The sequence below is a fragment of the Emys orbicularis genome, chromosome 15, assembly GCF_028017835.1.
Source record: "Emys orbicularis isolate rEmyOrb1 chromosome 15, rEmyOrb1.hap1, whole genome shotgun sequence".
Classification (NCBI taxonomy): domain Eukaryota; kingdom Metazoa; phylum Chordata; order Testudines; family Emydidae; genus Emys; species Emys orbicularis.
Genome location: NC_088697.1, coordinates 34,132,569 through 34,152,410, shown reverse-complemented (window position 1 = coordinate 34,152,410; position 19,842 = coordinate 34,132,569). Strand labels below are relative to the sequence as shown.

Genomic DNA, 19,842 nt, shown 5'->3' with positions numbered 1-19,842 from the left:
GAGGTCTCCTGAGACGGTGACTTTCCCCTACTGTTCTGGAGAGGGGATTTCTTCTTTGTTGAAGGTCTAGATAGTTCTCTGAAGGTGGGCTGAGGGTGAAGCAGTGCCTTATGGGATTCGTGCTGCCCTCAATGTCTGACAGGGTCATCACGCTGCAGTGCCTGGCAGCTGGTCCTTGTAGGACCACTGGTAGGATTTCACCCACAACCTCAGCTTCTGGCTTCCCCTGTGCACAGCCACCGTGAGACCTGTCTCTGCATGCCAGGCATCCCAGCCTTTGCCTGCTTAGGGCAAGGAAATGACTAAGAACTGGACTGACCTGGTGATCTCTCTGCCTCCCAATCCCTGTCCACCCTCCCCTGCAGACCAGAGACCTACAGCAAAGACTGGGAGTTGGCAAGTGACTTAAATGAAGATAAGGAGAGATTTCTGTCATGTGACAGATGCTGTCCCTCTAATGCCCACTAGAACAGAACAGCCTGTGCTGCTCTTCACTGACTGCACCTAAATGTGGGCTCTGAATGGCCCCCAAGATCTTTGCTTACCACTGCAGCCACAATGATCACAGAGGTTCTCTGAGCACCTGGAGCTGAAGTACAGGAAGTGGGCGAGGGGATTCAGACCCCAGGAGTCTCAGAGAATGCTCCATCAGCAGCAAGTTCATCCTGTCCTCCCTAAACTTTCAAGATCTGCTTTTAAAACTTGAACAGACCTTACATTTGGAGGGCACATGAGTCACCCCAAGGCAGCAGAGGCAGTTTGAATGTCCATTGCTGCAGGGAAAAGACCCGTGGCACGTCTGGCAGGGTTTGAAGCCTGGGTTTTTTGGTATAACCTGTACCTGAGGTCATAGATTGAGGCTAGAGAAAACAAAGGCCCAGATCAGGCAAACAAAGAAGGGAAGGGGGGAAAGCCCCCAAAGCACAAGACTGTGCTAAAAAAGCAGGAAAAATAAAAGTAACGGGAAAAGAAATATTAAGAAACAATATTTCTTATTGTTTCTTACATTTCTTAAAATATTCTTATTGGGGGGGAGGGCGTGTAGCAAGCTGTGTGCCAGTAACCTAGAGCTGGGCCTGGGGATTCCTGCCTTCTCTCCAGTGCTCAGACAGTCATAGCTTTTATACTAGTGTCCAGTTATGGGGAAATAGTAGCTAGGACTACAGCAGCATTGACATGTTGTCTGGATTAACCACAGCATAGGAACAGAGTTCCCTGGTCTACAGTGCATACAGCACTACCCCCCCACACACACACCAATCGGGACAGGGGGCGGGGGGTAATAGGAGCCTATATAAGAAAAAGTCCCAAATATCAGGACTGTCCCTATAAAATCGGGACATCTGGTCACCCTAAATAATCCTATTACTCCAGGTCTACTGTACTTGAGAAATACGCACTCCTCCTTTTAGCAACCATAATGAGGGAAACGTTTCACACATCCATAGTGCTTGGCAGAGGGTCCCAACATGCTTTATGGGCATAACCTGAGATGTGGTTACCTCCAAGGACACAGGAGCGAAGTACTGCGTGGCAATGGGGAAGGGAAAATGTTGGACAAAAACTTTACAGAAAGTGCCATGGGACCTTTCCTGTCCATGCAGGGCTGATCAGGCCTTGGTATTGAAGGTCTAGTGTGTTTCACACACAGCTCGCTGCATGGATCTTGATTTATGCAAATCAGGAAGACAGGCTGAGCTAGCCCTGCGGGGATTTGTGGTTTTAGGGAATCTGTTTGTTCCAGACCTGATGATTAGACCCTAAAATCAATTCATGCCTTAGTTAAGCAAGAGCACAGATAGGCTAAGTGTAAAATGGCCCAAGGCCACACACAGTCAATGGCAGAGCTGGAGTCTTAACTTCTAGTTCCCTTGCTAGACTACTAGACTCCAGTCACTCCCTAACATTTCTAACACAACTATCAGCATGGTCTCTACAGTCCATGATCAGTTCGACTTGCTACTCTGCAGTTGTCTCTAGGAGGAAGTTTGGGGTTTTTTCTACCTCCAAGGACAGAGCAGAAAGTCATGGTCACACCTTCGTGAATAGATGAAAAGCAGCCTCTGCCCTGTCACCAGGGAGCATCTCTGCTTCTGTGGCTTGACTGGGCCAGGCAGGACCCTCTCTCATTAACACCCAACTCTCACACAGCCTGGGTGTGAGTTTTACACTTCCTCCATGAAGTCTCTTGGGAACAGGTTACATACACAGACTAACCCTGCCTTCCCACCCTCAGTAGACCCTGAAGCTCTCTCCCACCACCATTCGCACATAAGAACATAAGAACGGCCGTACCGGGTCAGACCAAAGGTCCATCTAGCCCAGTATCCTGTCTACCGACAGTGGCCAATGCCAGGTGCCCCAGAGGGAGTGGACCTAACAGGCAATGATCAAGTGATCTCTCTCCTGCCATCCATCTCCATCCTCTGACAAACAGAGGCTAGGGACACCATTCCTTACCCATCCTGGCTAATAGCCATTAATGGACTTAACCACCATGAATTTATCCAGTTCTCTTTTTCACCTCTCTGCTGCTGGTGACCAAGAAAGCATAATCTACTGCCCTTGGAGGGTTTAATAAACTAACAAGCAACACCAGTCCATTTTATTAAAAGTTTTGTAAGGATCCTCAATCTGCTCCCACCATCCCGAGAGGCATGGAGAGAAAGACATCTGCTGCAGAATTCCAACTACAGACACTAATCAAAGCCCCATCCCTTCCACTGGAGTCACAAGATTCTCTGATCTCTAACAACAGGCTAGAAGAAGGGGGAAGTGTCAGGGGAAGAACCACAGGAGGTGAGCGAGGAGCTTTTTCTCCAACCTGCCTCGATCCAGCCACATTAGACCCAGAAAAGCGGAAACAGGGGCAGGAAGTCAGGGACAGGGAGCTTTAAAGAAACAGGTGGTTCCTAGAGCAGAGAGTGGCATTTGGGGAAATCACTTCTGTACACAGACCCCAACAAGCTTCCAATGCTCCTTGGCTTTTTAACAAAAAAAGAAAGTCTCATGTAGAAATCCTGGGATTGTATAAACCCTGACAGCTGGGTTTACAGATCATTTGGAGACTCAGAATTACATGCCTGGCTCTTTACTAAAAGCTCCCCAGTATGTAATCAGTGCTGTACTTGGGAGGGGGTTGGGCAAATCCCCCTCTTAAAACAATCTGTTCCCTGGTTCTAAACATTCAAGGACTAACCTGCATTCCCCTGCCTCCCTATTCCCTGGGGTTTGGATTATTATTCATGAGGTCTCCCTCCATGCTCTAGCCCCAGCCCTTTGTGTGACTTCCTCCACTCCAGGAAATTCAAAGATAAATCACCACCTCACAGAACCCCGATTTCTGGCTCCAATGCAATCCAACATCAAGAAAGATAAAAGTGGTGGGGAGTAGAGAAGGGGTAAAAAAAAAAAAAAAAAAAAAACACTTTAATTTCTAAGAACACTAGAAAAGGAACAGACAACAACAATCCAGACCTCCCCCAAAACATAAATGGGACACATTCCCTTTACCCCATGGTCCTGCTCATGTGGACACAAGTGTGTTTCTTTCACAACTCAGAGGGACTAAGATTCCAGCTCTCACAGCCAGGAATACAATACAGATCTCATTTTCACTTTGTTTAGAGGGGTGTTATCAAATTGAAATCAAGTCAGTTAAAAAAAAAAAAGTCACCCAAGTTTTTTCAGGTCCCATACCTGCTCCTGCTCTCACAGCCACAAAATAAACAAACCTGAAAGAGGAAAAAAAAAATACTCACCCTATGATTCTATGATAAAAAAGTGAAGATTGCAAACAGCACTGTGTGGCAGCCACTTATGAACCCAGTTTATAACGGCACTGTGATATACCATTGCTTCCCCCCAAACACATAACAGCAACCCAAAATAAATACTGGAATTTTCCAATATCTGAACCATAAAGAAAGGAAAACAAAGTCAATGGGGAGGTATGTTATTCAGGATTTCACTATTCCCAGGAGTGATGGATGCATGTAATCACATCAATGCATCATTTTGGGGACAGAGACAGTTAAAGTGTACCACTTGTGTTTAGAGGACAATGTTTATGGGCCAAAGAAGTACAACTCTACTTCAATAAAGTTTTAAGCCACTTAAACCAGAGCTGAATTTAGTACTGTATCTTTAGCAGCTCTCTGTTGTGATATAAATAGCACTGATGGCTGGGAGGGCAACAAACTTTCTATTTTCATTCATTTGGGATGACCATGTGCAACTCGCACATGAAAATAAGTGCAATTAATTCCCCTCAAGCACACATTCACCACATGTACACGTATATATAATACACAGGGGACAGATTTAGCTAGTATTTCATGCTATTTGCAGCGTTTTTTCAAGTCAGTTTCAGCTGCACAGCTGTTGAGGTCTCAAGGAAAAATGCCAACACATCAGAAGGGAAATAAATTTCACCCCCCAGTTCAAACAAGACCAATTATTTTCAAACAAAGAATACTCAGTAGCCTAAGAAAACATCCTTGTAAAAAGCCACATGCAAATACACACATCACAGACATGTACGTACTGGTACACGAGTGAACGCGCACACACAACTGCACACAGAGATGCCACTAAGACACAACTCTGGCTAGTTTATAGCCAGGTGGGAGGAGACTTGTACCATCTGCCACGCTCCAGCGCCCAAAGCTAATTCTGGTACCACATTCTAGCCTCCCAAAATAGCGAGGAGGAGGAGTTATAATTAAAGTCTAAGAGCGCAAGGACCAGCCCGCGATACAGAGGCGAGCCCTGGCCTCCCCGTTGGCTGGCGCGGAGCGCCGGGCTCCTTTCTCGCCGGGCGCCCAGCACGGACTGGGCGCTGCACACACGCGAAATGCACCGACTGCGGCCGCGAGCTGCGGATCCAGCAAGTGGCTGCCGTGAGCGCCTAGCCCCGGCCCCGGCCCCGGCCCTCCCTGCTGCGCCCCTCGGCCAGCCCGTGCGCTCCGCTTACATTTATCCTATTTCAGTCCCGTCACCAGCGCCCCCTTCTCCCTCCCGAGCTCCCGGCATTGGGGAGCAGCACAGCCGGCAGGGCCCCTCAGCTCCCTGTGCTCAGGGCCGGGGCCGGGGTCCAGTCCCCCCGCCTGGCCGTGGGAGGAGGAGACTGCCCCGTTCCCTACCCTGCTAGTACCCGGCAGGGCACTAACCATGAGCCCGGTACCGGCCTGGAAGGACGCGCTGCGAGCCGAGCCGAGCCCCGCGCCGCTGCCGGGCGTCCCGGTGCCAGCCCCGGAGTCGAAGGGTCTATTCAGGGGGCGGCTCCTCCCCGCAGACAGAGCGGCCGCGGCTCCAATGGAGGGGAGCGCACCGCCCCCGGGAGGGGAGGTGACAGCGAGGAGAGCTGGAGGGGGGAAGAGGATAAAGCGGGAGGAGGGGGGGTGCCAGAATAGGGAGGGGAGGGAGACACTGGAGCGGGTTTGGCCGGGCGAGGGGCCAGGGTAGAGAAGGGGGCTGCAGGAGGAAGCTTCACTTAAGGCATTGTATACCTTCTCTCTGTTTCTCAGGAGCAGGAGGGAGAGAAGGGTGCAGCAGGCACTGCCCCCCTCCCCTAGCAGAATGGGGAAATGCCTGCCTGCTTCTATCTTCCCTTCCATCCACTGTATCCCGCCTGCCACGCCCATGCCCACTGTCTGTCTCCCTTATCCCAGCCTGGCGGTGCCTGGATTTGTGCCCTGGGTAGGCCCTGTTCTCAGAGATCCACCGGATGCCCATGCCCCGTGCCCCACACAGACATAACTCTCATCCCCCTCTTTTATTGTCCCTTCTGGCCTTTTCTTCTCCCTCTGTCTCTGCCACCTTCTTCCCATTTTTGCAATGGGGAGCAAAGGTTGCTGTAGCCTCAAAGTGTGCCCACCAGGCAAGTAGTGCAGAGTGCAACACACTAAGCCACTGCCACTCCTCGCAGGTCCCAGCATTGGGCCTCCCCTCAGTCAGATCAGCCACAGTGTAGGCTCCTATGGTGGCCCACACTTTCTATTTTAAAGGGAACACTCTGAAGATAAAAATAATACAGGCCCAGATCCTGCAATCCAGTCCACACTGGCAGCCCACAGAGCTCTGCACACACCCATCAGACTGCAGGGTTGGGGACACCTGCTCTAACAAATGTCCAGTCATTCAGAACTTCAGAGCAACACCAGGACAGAACCGAGTGCTTCCCATTCCCAAAGCATGAACCCCTGCCACCCAAGCCAGAAAAAAACTGTTTTATACATTAGCCCTACAGGGCTTCTGGCATGCAGCAGAGCAGTTCTGATTTCAGACAGTAGAGGGCAGTGGTGCCATTTACTACAATATATATAGTTACTCCTGGGGGCATTCTGCACCAACAATTTTAAAATTCTGCGCACATTTTAAAATTCTGCAATTTTTATTTGTCAAAATAACACTACCTAATCACACCAGTTTCAATTATTCTGGTAATTTTTTCAAAATACCTGTCAGCAAGTATGTCTGTAACAATACAAAAAGCAACAGAGGGTCCTGTGGCACCTTTAAGACTAACAGAGGTATTGGAGCATAAGCTTTCGTGGGTGAATGCCCACTTCATCAGACGCCCTCTGTTGCTTTTTACAGATTCAGACTAACATGGCTACCCCTCTGATACCTGTAACAATACAGACACACACACAAACATTCCCCCAGGAGTAGAATTAAAGAAACCCCTATGATAACCCATTTCCTATTTCTCTTCCCCCTTCCCCACCACCAGAGCCCAGCTTGGGGGGGGGCAGACACCCACAACCCCTCCCCCCCAAGTCCAGCCAATACACCCAAACCCTCTCCCCCCCCAAGAACCCTGCCATGGGGCCCCCTAGCCTGGATACCTGCACCTCCTCCCCCCAGAGCCCAGTAGCAGGGCCCCCTTGGCCCAAATACCTGCACCTTCTCCTCCCCACCAGCCCAGCCACAGCCCCCCCTTGCCCAGATACCTGCATCCCTCCCCACAGAGCCCAGCCATGCCCCCCCATCCCAGACACCCACCCTCCTCCCCCCCAGAGCCCAGGGATCCAGAGGGAGAAACAGCATGATGCTCGGTCCCAGGCTTGCATGGAGTTTCCTGCACGCCACCCTCTCCTTCCCTCAGGGCATGCTGGGAACTGCAGCTGCCCGAAACCTTCTAGCTCCCTCCCCCTCTCCCTGCAGTGTCTTCTATGGGAGAGCTGGGCTCTGCCAGGTCCAGTGGCCCCTAGTGGTGGCCAGCAGCACTGCAGCCCATTTCTGTGGGGGAAAGGAAATTCTGCGCGCACGTAAATTTCTGCAAAATTCTGCATTGCACAGTGGTGCATAATTCCCCCAGGAGTAATACAGTTAATGTCTCTTGCTTGAAGCTAGTAAAGCAGTGAACTCTGACAAGTTTACTTCCTACTGCTTCTGCAGATAGTTGTTTTACATCCTGCACTTTATGCCCAGCTTGGGCATTAAAATTAGCATGGCCAGTTCAGCCTTGGCTTGCAGTGGATTCCAGTGGCCTACTGCAGTTGGGGGAAGGGTTCACAGCACCAACTGGAGCAGATGGAAACCCATTAGGATTCCAAACATTTAAAACTTTGCACAAAAGCAGCATTTCTGTTTGCATATAAAACCTCACAGTGAGGGCATGGGGCTGAGTACTGTAAGTCCCTGAAAAGTGAGGAGGCTCAGCACCTCACAGGATCAGCAAGACCATTTCAAGGGAACAGTAGTGCTTAGAATTCTGTGGCTGAGTCCCATTTCCAACCATGGCATTTCTCCCCCATCCCAGGCAATATGGGGGTGTCTGTGTCTCACTGTCATGACCATTCAGCAGGAGCTTTTCCTTAGTTTATTTTTTTCTGATTCATTCTTTATTGGTAATTTACTCCCTGAATAGCCTGACCCAGACCTAAACTCTCCCGAGTCACCTTGCTATAAGGTGACACCTGAAACAGGCCCCTACCCTGCAAAGTACTAGCAGCCAGGCAGGGACACCAAGGAGATCTGCACAGGTTATGAGCCTATGGTTCTGAATCCACACGACAGCTTTGAAAAACAATTTTGCAAACAGGCTGAAGAGCCATGGTCGAATGCTGCTAGAGAGATTTAATCTCAAATGCAGCTCTGTGGAGCAGAGGGTAGCCCAAGAACGGACAATCAGGCTCTAGGGGGGTTGTACCATGTTACCACGTACAATACACAGCTCTACCAAAGTAAATAGTAGAAGAGACACTCCTCCCACACAAGCAGTACAATTCTGGTAAACAAGTCACAAAAAGGAATAGTTTGCGTGTATATAGCTGCTCTAGTCTGAGAACCTCTCCGCTTTACAGAGGGGAGGGAAATGTTAACAGTCCTATTTTACAAATGCAGAAACTGATGCACAGAGGACCAAATTCATCCCTCATGTAACTCCGTAGTTTTAAAAGGAGTTATATTAGGGACAAAATTAACTCAAAGTTTAAATAATTTAACTCACTCACTCGGTGAGCTCCGGTGACAGTGTTGGGAATAAAACCCAGAAGCCCTCACTCCGTCCGACCCCACTGCTCTAATTGCTAGTTTAGTTAGGTTAGCGTAAAAAGCGTCCAGAAACACAAGATCCTACTTTGCCTTGCAGCACAGCTCGCACATTGCAAAGCGCATTCAAGCAAGGTTATGGATGAGATTTAACTTGATGCACTGATGCAGTATCAATCACTGGGAGTAATGCCATTTTTAGAAGCAGTTAAACCTTGTGCCAGTGTAGACAGGGAAAATATTGTGCTCAGGATCCCTAGCGTCAGGAATACATATAGTGTGGTATTTTTCCCCTCTTTCCCCACAGAACTGGGAAGCACTATTGATCAGCAATGTTTTATTGGCAGGAGGGGAGCATGTGTGTGCGATCTTGCTAAGAAGAATTCCAATGTTCCCAAACATTTCCCAGAGTTAGAGGCAATCTACACTACAATAGAAGTCTGGTGGTGATAGTGGTGAAGATTTCCGAGTGACTCAGTAACGGAGAAAAATATCTACATTATTTTCCATCAAAATCCCTGTTAACACCCCAGGGAAGGCTTCCAGACTGTAAAAGAAAAATTAAAAATGTTTTTTTTTTTTTTTTAAGAGTATGATCAGAAAAAGTGATTCAACTGGAAAACTAAAGCAGCTGTGGAAAATATGACACCATCTTTGCACAAAGATATTGACTGCGGTAGTGTGAAAAACATTACTGAAAGACAGGGTAGGAAAATAAGCCCCTTTGTCCTTGTGAAACCTGGAAGTGTTCTGAGGTGTTTTTTTCTTGTTGTACAACCTAGAAGATGTAAAATTTTATGCTCTAGCATGTGTGGTCCAAAGTCTGTGCTCTGTTACAGCAGAAAAACTCCAGTGAAGTCAGTGGAGTGACTCCAGATTGAGGAAGAGAGCACATGCACACACTCATGTGTGTGTACACACACATTGTATGGCACTGCCAGGGCTGAATATAATGAAACACTTTAACCATGTTTCTAAGATAAGCATAGAGCATGGGCTGGTTGGTCTTCAGTCCCTGTGTCTTGGCCTAATTAGTCTTTGCTTTCTAATAGGCCTAAGTGATGGGCCTCAGATGCTCCAGCTTTGGAGTCGCTTATAGTGTGTAATTTTCTATTCTAATGTGAGTTTTCACACATCTGGTTCAAAGTTTCCAGAGTAATGTGGAAAATATACATCATTATCAAAGGAAATGGCTGAATTCTGAACAGGAATTCTGAACAGCTTAGCTTCCATGCTGATGGCCCTGCTAACATTACTGTTGCTACATCCAGAGAATTAATTGCTGCTAATGTAATTTCCATCAGAAGAGTACAGGTATAGCAGGGAGCTCCACCCCTAGCAGCACAACTTGGGCAATCTGACGAGGAGGAGAATGAAAAGAATATCTTAATTGCTGTACAAAATAAGACAGCACAGAATGAGCCAGGACAGTAGATCCTTGGCCAGCAACAGTGGTACACAGCACAGGGGATGCTTGTTAGCGCGGTTTCTTGTTAGAGAAACGGTTTCTGCTGCCCTTGTAGACAAACTTGCTCCAAAGGAGACCCATTTCCCGGACACGGTGCAGGAGAACCTCACACAGAAACACCATGGGCTCACGATGGGCCTGGGCTCGTTCCTGTTCAGCAGCCAGATTCTGATCTCTGTCACACCAAGATCAATTTAGAGCAGGTAATGATTCTGACTTCAGGGGAGTGTCTCCAGATTTACACTAATATGAGGCAGTTGAATCAAGTCTTTGGGGGGTGAAGACATAGAATGGTGCTGTGTCCAAATCTGCAATGTCCCAGAATAACAGGAGTTCAGAATTTACTCCTCTGTCTCAATTACATTGAGTACTTACAAAGGGTTTTCCAGCCAATGGCTCTCAAAGCCATTTATCACCCCCATTTTACAGATAGGCAAACAGTGAGGTTAAGTGACTCGCCCAAGGTTGCACAGCAAATCTGTGACAGAGACAGGAATAGACTCCCAGTCTGATATCACAGTGCCTCCCAGGGCTGGATAATTCAGGCAGAGAAGGGGAAAGAAGTGAAAACAGAAAAGAAGGGCACAATGAAGTCCCCAGCCTTCCCCAGTTCCCCTGCTCCCATGGAAAAGGAGTTAAATACCTACCCTTTCTAATAGGGAACCCTCCTGTGACAGGGGCTGGAGGAAGGATCTGGCACCTAAGGAAGCTTGTTATTGCCAATCTCATCAAATAGAGCAGACTGCAAGCGGTAGCAGGGTTTGGTGGGATGGTGCCCACCTCCAGCACCCTGGGTTCCCCCACCCCGAGGACCCAGCCTGCCCTCATTTCTCTCCTGGTTGCATCCATCCAGATAAGAAGCTGATGTCATAAGCAAAATGATGGGTGATATTACCTCTCACCAGGATAGATGGCTTCCAGGGCAACACACTCATGAGAATGTTCTGAACAAGGCCGGATCCATCACCTGCCTCACCTGTCTCCATTCAAGAGCTTCTCCCTTCAGAAATCTCCCCAAGTGTGAAGGCTCTGGAAAGGGAAGGTATCAGAGGGCAATAGCCTACCTGCCAGCCTTGCACAGGAGCATCTGGGAGAGGCTGCCAGGCACTGCCAGGAGTGGGGCAGAAGGAGTTGCAGGAAGTTGCAGTGGGATGGGGGGGGGGGAGGGTCAGGTCTGGAGAAATTCTCCTCCGCCACTCTCGAAGGTCTGTACCAGACTGTGTCTCTACTGCACTATCATTAACTGAATTGCTCCCTTTCCCTGGCTACCATACAGCAAAATGATGACACCTTAATAACAGCCCGCGGTGCCTCTGCACAGAGCATGTTTTGGGCTTCACTTACAGCAGCCAGCTCATACTGGGATCACGTCCCAGCTCTGATGTGAGATACAACCCAAAGAAATGCAGCCAATGGACATAGGTGGCAGTCAAACATGCATGTGTCCACACGTGTCTGTCTGCATCTGTCTAGACTGCCTGTGGGCCAGTGCCCAGTAGTATGCGTGTATATTGTTCTATCTGCCCATCGGCAGAGAGTGTGAGGATGCATTGGGCCTCGGGATCTCACTCTCTCATGCATGGACTTCCCAGACAAGCACAGAGAAGGAGCAGTGGGGTGTGAGAACAAGTCTGCTTCTAGTGATTGTAGCTGGGAGCAATCCTCAATTTAGAGGGTACGTTAGACTCAGGGACAAATCTGATTTAGCCTATCCCTGGGGTTTCGTTAGCAAGGCAAAGACACTTTCACTGACCGTGCTCCCTGGGAGCAGTCAGGCTGTGTTCAGATGCTCTGCACAAGTCAGATTCCTGCAAATAGAGACTTCAGGAACCAGCATCGTGAGGAGTGGATCTGTGTGCAGAGTGCTGCCAATCACTACTAGGACATGCAAGAGGGGAAACCCTGAGATAGGTTACACCAGTGGTTCTCAAACTTTTGTACTGGTGACCCCTGTCACATAGCAAGCCTCTGAGTGCGACCCCCTTATAAATTAAAAACACATTTTTTTATATTTAACACTATTATAAATGCTGGAGGTGAAGCATGGTTGGGGGTGGTGGCTGACAGCTCACGACCCCCCACGGGGTCACGACCACCCAGTTTGAGAACCCCTGGGTTAGACCAAAACACAGTGCAGGCTTCCCTCACCCAGCTCTGCTAATGTCCCTCAATCCCAACTCACAGCCCCCTGCTATTCCTCTTCTGGGCTCTCTCCCTCATCACCTCTGACAGTGCCTCTCAATCCCAATCTACAGCCCCACTGCTATCCCAGCTCTGGGATTCCCCCACCCCCAGCTCTGCCAGTGCCCTTCTATCCCAACCCACAGGTGCACCCGTTATCTCAGCCATGGGCTCCCCACCTCACACAGCTCTGCCGGTGCCCCTCAGTCCTGATCTATTACACTCCCTACCATTCCTGTCCTGAGATAGAATCATAGAACCATAAGACTGGAAGGGACCTCGAGAGACACTCATGGCAGGACTAAGTATTATCTAGACCATTTCTGACAGGTGTTTGTCTAACCTGCTCTTAAAAATCGCCAGTGATGGAGATTCCACAACCTCCCTAGGCAATTTATTCCAGTGCTTAACCACCCTGACAGTTAGGAAGCTTTTCCTAATGTCCAACCTAAACCTCCTTTGCTGCAATTTAAGCCCATTGCTTCTTGTCCTATCCTCAGAGGTTAAGAAGAACAATTCTTCTCCCTCCTCCTTGTAACAACTTTTTACATAAGTGAACTGTTATCATGTCTGTCCGTTCCCCTCCCCCCCACCCCGTCTTCTCTTTTTCAGAATAAACAAACCCAATTTTTTCAATTCTTCCCTCACAGGTCATGTTTTCTAGGCCTTTAATCATTTTTGTTATTCTTCTCTGGACTTTCTCCAATTTGTCCACATCTCTCCTCAAATGTGGCACCCAGAACTGGACACAATACTCCAGTTGAGGCCTAATTAGCATGGAGTAGAGCAGAAGAATTACTTATCTCATGTCTTCCTTACAACACTCCTGTTAATACATCCCAGAATGATGTTTGCTTTTTTTGCAACAGTGTTACACTGTTGACTCATATTTAGCTTATGGTCCACTATAACCCCCAGATCCCTTTCCACCGTACTCCTTCCTAGGCAGTCATTTCCCATTTTGTATGTGTGCAACTGATTATTCCTTCCTAAGTGGAGTACTTTGCATTTGTCTTTGTTGAATTTCATCCTATTTACTTCAGACCATTTTTCCAGTTTGTCCAGATCATTTTGAATTTTAATCCTTATCCTCCAAAGCACCTGCATGGTTGATTGTAATGAACTGCACTTGTCCTGTGGCAGAAATGTCAATTAGGAACCAAACAGGTCACCAAACCAAACAGGTCACCAAATGCAAGTATCCTAAGAAACATTTAAGCAAAAAAACGAGCACAAACATTCTCTGTGCCCCCCATCTCCCCTCCCCCCTGCAGCTCTATGCAGCTGCTTTATCACACACAGCAACATTGTAACCGCTACAAGCTGTAACTATGCTAACACCAGGGCCAGTGCTGTAAAAGACGTCATTCAGCCATGAAGTATTAAGGCTGAATGTGTCATTTACAGCTAAATTGGGGGTTTATTTATGAGGCATAGCAAGAGTGAAATCCCCAGCAGAGCAGCCTGTACAGAAAGGCAGAGTCCCCTGCACATATTTCAGGGCCTATTATCGCCCATAGGAAATCTGAGCGTGTGAGGATTACCATTTCATCCCAGTTTGAGCTCAGCAATACCCAACCCTCAGTACTTTTAAAGCCTGGTGAAGATATCAACTGGCTCAACCTCCCCTCCCCTATGAGGCTGGGAGCTGGTATCTTCATTTCACAGACACAAATCAGGGCACAGAGAGGTCAAGCCAAGAGCACCAATAGCAGAGCCAAGAACAAAAGAACCCAGGAGTCCTTACTCCCACTCCCCTGTTCCTTCCACTGAACAAAGAGGTCATGTGACCTGTGGGCTTGCAGAGCGAGTGCCTTGGGGAATCTCTGATAATTAACACTAGCATTTCTGCCAGGATCTCAACGCACTTTACAAAGCAGGGCCAGTGTCGTTGCACCCTTTTCTAAGTGGGGGAACTGAGGCACAGAGAGGGCCCAAGACAGTGAGTCAGCAACAGAGTCAGGCGTAGAACCCAGGATTCCTGGTTCCCCATTCCCGGTGATAAGTACTAGAAAAAGTCACATACAATCTGCTTTGCACCCTGTATTGTGCTACAAATCAAGGTCAATGGGTACAAGGCACCACGTCAGCTAGATGGGAGCATGTGGTGTTTCCATCTGGGACAACAGGCCCAATTGGGGTCAGCACAGACCTTGCTCCTTCCCTGCTGGGTACAGACAGCAGACGGTTTAACAGAGGAGCTTACATCACAGACAGTCTTGCTGGCTGGGTGAGGATTATGTCCCCAGTTGTACTGAGAGGGAGATGAGGGGCCTGACAGGATGCTGGCCAGCTGTGCCATGCGTTACAGAGCCAGCCCACGCTGGAGCACACGGGAGTAGGTACACTACAGCTAAGCAAACACTGCCAGCAGAGAGGTGTGTCGCCCCACCCGCTGCCTCACAAAACACCTTACTGGAGACACAGGTCCAAGGTGGTTGTCAGCTCAGACTATCCCTCACACGAGGCCAGCTCCGCCTCACAGCCCAATGGCCATTAGAATGATCAGACAGGATCAGAACTGTTGTCTGTCTAGTCCGGTATCCTGTCTCCAGCAGTGCCTTGAGCTGAGCCAAGATCTCTCACCCCACCCACAGCTCAGCACAACTGGCCAGGCATCGGGTAGGGTGTTTCAGCCTTCTCTGAAGCATTGCACGAGGATCCAGGACCCCCAGCCATATGGACCGATCCAGTGTGGCAGGCGGAGGAATCAGGGATAGCTCAGATTTGTTCTGGTAAACGCTGTGCTCCTCGGTTAAGAGCCGTTGGGAGAAAGAAGGTCTGGCTCTGGGCCATCCCATAACACTTATGGTGCCTGTGACTCCAGAGGCCACACTGCATCATTTCCTCTAGGCTGGATTTTCTCCAGGTGGAGCAAGGCTCATGCCCCTTTGTTCCTCTTCACAGTGTTCAGAGCCCCCTCGTGGAGCAGATGCCACCAGCTGGCCATAACAGTTACAAGCCTGCAGCTCATTGCTATGGCATCTCAAGCTCTAGAACGATGCCATTGCACCACGTTACCGTGGCAATCAAAGTTCTAGAATGACCCCAACAAGAAGGCCTGTTAACATGGACAATCCCCCCCCACACACACAAGTTCTGTAAAGGGCCAAGCAGAGACACACGGACCCTGCCTCAAAGAGCTTCAAGTCTAAGCCAGGCAAATCTCAACCATGGGACAAAGGGAAAGGGCAGGGAAATGAGGGAGCCCGGTCATGGCAAATGAAACCAACAGGAAGTACATCAGAGAGAGCGTGACTCAGGCATGCTGATATTTTTAAGGATAGATGGGGAAGGGGACAGCCTGGGAAATGGCCCAGGAAAGCTGAACCTAGAAGCTGAAATAATTACATGAAAAGGAAGCATCTGGATTAAAAAGCCTTGTTTGTTTATCAGCTGGTCGGTTCTTTTAAAACAATCAGCTCTAAATTCCCCTTTCTGCCTCAAACAAGCCCAACCATTATTAGAGGCTCTAATAAATTCCTGGCAGCTGATCCCACCTCTGCTTTCTGCAGCTGTCAGAAGATGGCTCAGGATGCACCTTTGATATTTGACAGTGTAAACTCTGCATCAGGGAGGGGGAGCTGGATTCTGTGTTTTGTGCCAGAGACCTTAATACCAGATTACCTGGCAAAGCGCATGGCAGCTCCCCTAAAGCAGCATGTTTCTCCATGGGCTAGCAAGGAACTGGGGCACAGGTGAGCAGAGAGCCATTTCCAGTACAATCTGTGACCTGGTGCAAAGAATTTCAGCAGGCATCTCTTTTTAAGAACCATGCATGACAGCATTGTGTGGCAATGGGCCAATAGGGCTAGTCCATGCCATGCTTCCAGCTACTAGGGATTCTAGCTCAAACCTGCTCCTAGGAGACAAACTGAGGATGCAGGATGGGTCACACCTGTCCCCATCTACCCCTCATCTTAGTCCCAAATTTGCCTTCCCCCCAAGACAGTCTAGTACTCTCTCCTCTTTACAGCCCTCATTTAGACACCAGAAAGACTGACCTCTCAAATGATGATAGCCCCCTGCTTGAGCCTGTAGCAGGGTTTGAACCCAAGAATCTTCAGCACCCTGACCACAAGAACTAAAGGAGTAATCCCATTAGCTGGTAGCAGTAATAGGCCGTTACCCTCTAATGCAACTGCCAATAGAAGGGGACACAACACAAGCTTGACCAGTGAGTCACACTGAGGTTCTAGAAAGGATTATTATTGCTAAAGAAATTCCCATCAGCAGAGCTGCCTGTGCTGTCCTTGCCCTCCATGGAGCCCTGGAAGGCTGAGAGGATGGGGAGGCAAGCTGGGAGTCTTGCATTTCCACAATGGCCAACCTTCCTTGCTCTGGAACTACACACACCCATGCTAGCAAGGCAAGAAACTTCTTCAGAAATACTAGCCTGGAAAATTCCAATTAACCACTGGCAAGAAGGGCCTGTAGCATCATCCCCGGGCACATGGGCCGTTTCCAAGGGAAGAGACAATGAGATGTTAAGGAGAACTGGTCCTCATCAAGGTGACAGGGAGTATGTCTACACAGCAAAGAAAAACCTGCAGCTGGCCCATGCCAGCCGACTCAGGCTCGCAGGGCTCAGGCTGTGGGGCTTTTTCATTGCTGTGTAGACTTCCGGGCTCAGACCCTCTCACCTCGCAGAGTCCTAGAGCCCAGGCTCCAGCCTGAGCCCAGAAGTCTACACAGCAAGGAAACAGCCCCATAGTCCAAGTCCCGTGAGCCCAAGTCAGCTGGCGTGGGCCAGCCGTGGATTTTTATTTGCTGTGTAGACATAACCAGGGAGGCAAACGCAGATCCCTCCAGCTGAGTCAGAGCACTCAATGGCTAAAATATAAAGGAGACTCCAAACCTACAGCAAATGTTGGGGGCTCCTTCAGGAAGGGGGATGGGGAGGAGGAATCTCTGTGCAGCCAGGACTCCAATGAAGCTGCCCAATCAGAACCACATGCCACCTGCACACTAACCAAGCCAGCTTCTGTTCCTGGTGGGACACCCCCATTAACCCAGCACCCCAACAGGATAGTTACTGGAACTGGGCTTCACCTAATTAGCAGTCACCACTGGTGCTGGGCCTGCACCCAGGGCTGGGGTTTTAGTTCCACTGAAAGCAGCGACTCGCTGAAAACACAAGCCAAGTTCACCCTGAAGCCGATCCCAGCTCAATAAAGCTTCCATAAAACTCAGTGAGGCTGGGCTAAGTTGCACTGGGCGCTCTCTCAAGCCCAGTTACCCTCACCTGCTCTCAGGATAACTATGATTCACCCAGCTCCAAGGCAAAGATGTACCCTAGCTGCAGACCTGCAGCTGGCTCCAAACATATCCAAAGTCAGAGGAAGTCAGGATCCACCTTACAAAGCTAGGAAAGCCAGAACTTGACCCAAACATCACCAATCTTTGGGGACTGAGGGGCCCAGGCCTGGAGCTAGTTGAGTGGTCAGGAGTGTCTTCTCATGCATTGCTCCCACCACAGCCAGCCTTGATGCCCAAGGGGAGGCACCTTACCTTGGGTCAGGCGAGTGGGCTGCTTAACCTGCAGGCCATCAACGGCACAGGCATTCCCGCAGGGGTGCAGGGTGAGGGTCCCACACACGTTCTCGATGTAGCAGTGCTCAGAGGCCAACCCAGCCCCCTGCAGAACAATGTCCTTAGCAGCCGAGCCAATCACCGTCCTCCCTGCAAGGAGAAACATCTGCTTAATGCTCCTTGGGTCATAACAAGGAGATCATGTGCATGGGATGGGAGGCCAAAGCAGGTCAAGCACCCCCATTTACAGTGGCTGAGAGGGGACCACTCACCCTGTATTATTGGTGCCAAAACCCCACTTGGTGTGCACCCCACCCCGCATGGGCACCATGTGATAGGAAGATGGGGGCTGGGCAGGAAGCAGCCTCTGTAGTTTTTGCCCAGAGGTGCTCCTGAACTGGGAAGAGGGGGGGGAGGGGGGGGGAGGACACATAACTCTGTGGAATAACGGGAGTGCAGCCAGGGCTGAGGGGAGCTCCTGTCCTGATGCTGCAGAGCAAGTGCAGGCCTGGGCGTCAAGCCACCAAGTTTTAGACACTGGTGGGTCCCCTAGAGAGAGACTGAAACAGCCTCTCCCAGCTCCTGTACCCATCGCCCCCTGCACACACACACAAACCACCAACAGCCACTGATTCCTCCACCTCAGGAAATGGGGGTACAAGCCCCTCAGATAGGGGCATGACATGGGATCCAAAAGTCCTGTGCTCATTCCTCTAGGCCAGGCTGACTCTTAGAGCTCCGAAGGCAGGGCAGTCTGCACCCACAGGGTGTGTGGCAGTGCTGATTTGTCCCTCCGGCCCCAGCACTCTGCAGCACTTGGGGGAACAGGCCTGCTTCGTACTTCAGAGGAGAGGGGAGTCCTTCCACAAGGCAAGATCTCGACAGCCTTGCAGGGCCCAGCACAGTGCTGCTCTCTCCTTGGCTGAAGAGATTAGCACTGGGCTCCTGTTTGTGGCCCAGACTGCAAAGGCCAGGCCAGAGAGATGGGACCTTGCAGGTCCTCAGGTCAGAGCCCATGCTCCTTGGGGCTTTTATCAGGGCTGCTATTGATCATGCTGTTTCCTGGGCAGCACTGGCTCCCTGCAGGGTCTCAGCATATTAGCTGCTGGGAAGACATGGGGCCACTTGGGCACAGACAACAGAGAGCTAAATGTCGGTGGTCAGACACCCCCAAAGAGTGACCCACACATCCCAGTCTTGTCCCTTCTAGGAACATGAACCCAAGCAGAGATGCAGCAGAAGAGGCAGGAGGAGGCTAGTGATAAAGAATCCTGTTTCACACTAACCACTGTGTCCCTAGGTTCCTCCTCCTGCTCCTATCTCCTTCACTCTCTCTGATCAGACAGGCAAGTTCCCATGGCCCCTCCACCTCTTCTTCCCCCCACCCCACTGCAACCCCACTCTCCAGCTGCCTCCTTGGGCAGGCAACTCCCACTCTCCTTTGATCCAGTTATCGCTAGCAGCTTCCTCTGTTGATTCTGTGATGAACAGACCCCAAGCTCTTGGCTAGCCCCTCCTCCCCCCCCATTTCACACTCTCAGGCCCTTGCTGACTATGTGTCCAAAAGCAAGGCTCACTAGGTACAAGTGCATGGCCCAAGAAGCAGCTCCGCTCTGCTCCCCTTCCCTCCCCGGTGGAGGAAGCACACTCCCTGTCTGAAGTGCAGGGGGCTCGATAGGGTCTGTGGGCATGTCACGCGTGCACAGGTGAATCCTTCCCAGTAAGACCTTGGACGTCTCCACAGGGAGCAGACTTGGCAGCTCCCTGCCTCTCAGGCCAAAGAGGCAGACAGGTTGCTAACAGCAATGTCTCCAGGGAGAGCTTGGCTCTTGCTTCTCTCTGGTTTTTAATCTGATCTTTAATCTGAGACTGCACTATGGCCTCAATAACAATTATTGGACACAGATGCATGCCTAAGGCTCGCTTCCTAACACCGACTGCTGGAGAAGGGCTGACGTTTGGAGGGGTTGATCCATGAAGGAGCTGGAGTCTCTGATCCTAAACTGAGAGGCAGGGGGCAAGTGGCTCAGGGATGGGGAAGCACAACTGGGTTCTGATCATCATGTGCTTGTCCCTGTAGCAGGGCCATTCACAGGGGCTGCCAAGGAGGGGTGGCGGGGTGTTATTGGGGATTGAAACTTTTCAGGAGCTTCCAGCGCCTC

The 19,842-nt window shown here is 50.0% G+C and overlaps 1 protein-coding gene across 1 annotated transcript in view; it reads right to left on the bottom strand.

The window, feature by feature from the left end:
* Positions 1–19,842, bottom strand: part of PHLDB1 (pleckstrin homology like domain family B member 1) — a 98,730-nt gene that overhangs the window by 75,009 nt on the left and 3,879 nt on the right. Inside the window, exon 3 of the mRNA XM_065417073.1 lies at positions 17,660–17,830. Coding sequence (XP_065273145.1) covers positions 17,660–17,830 — 171 coding nt within the window. The remainder of the gene's footprint in view (positions 1–17,659; positions 17,831–19,842) is intronic.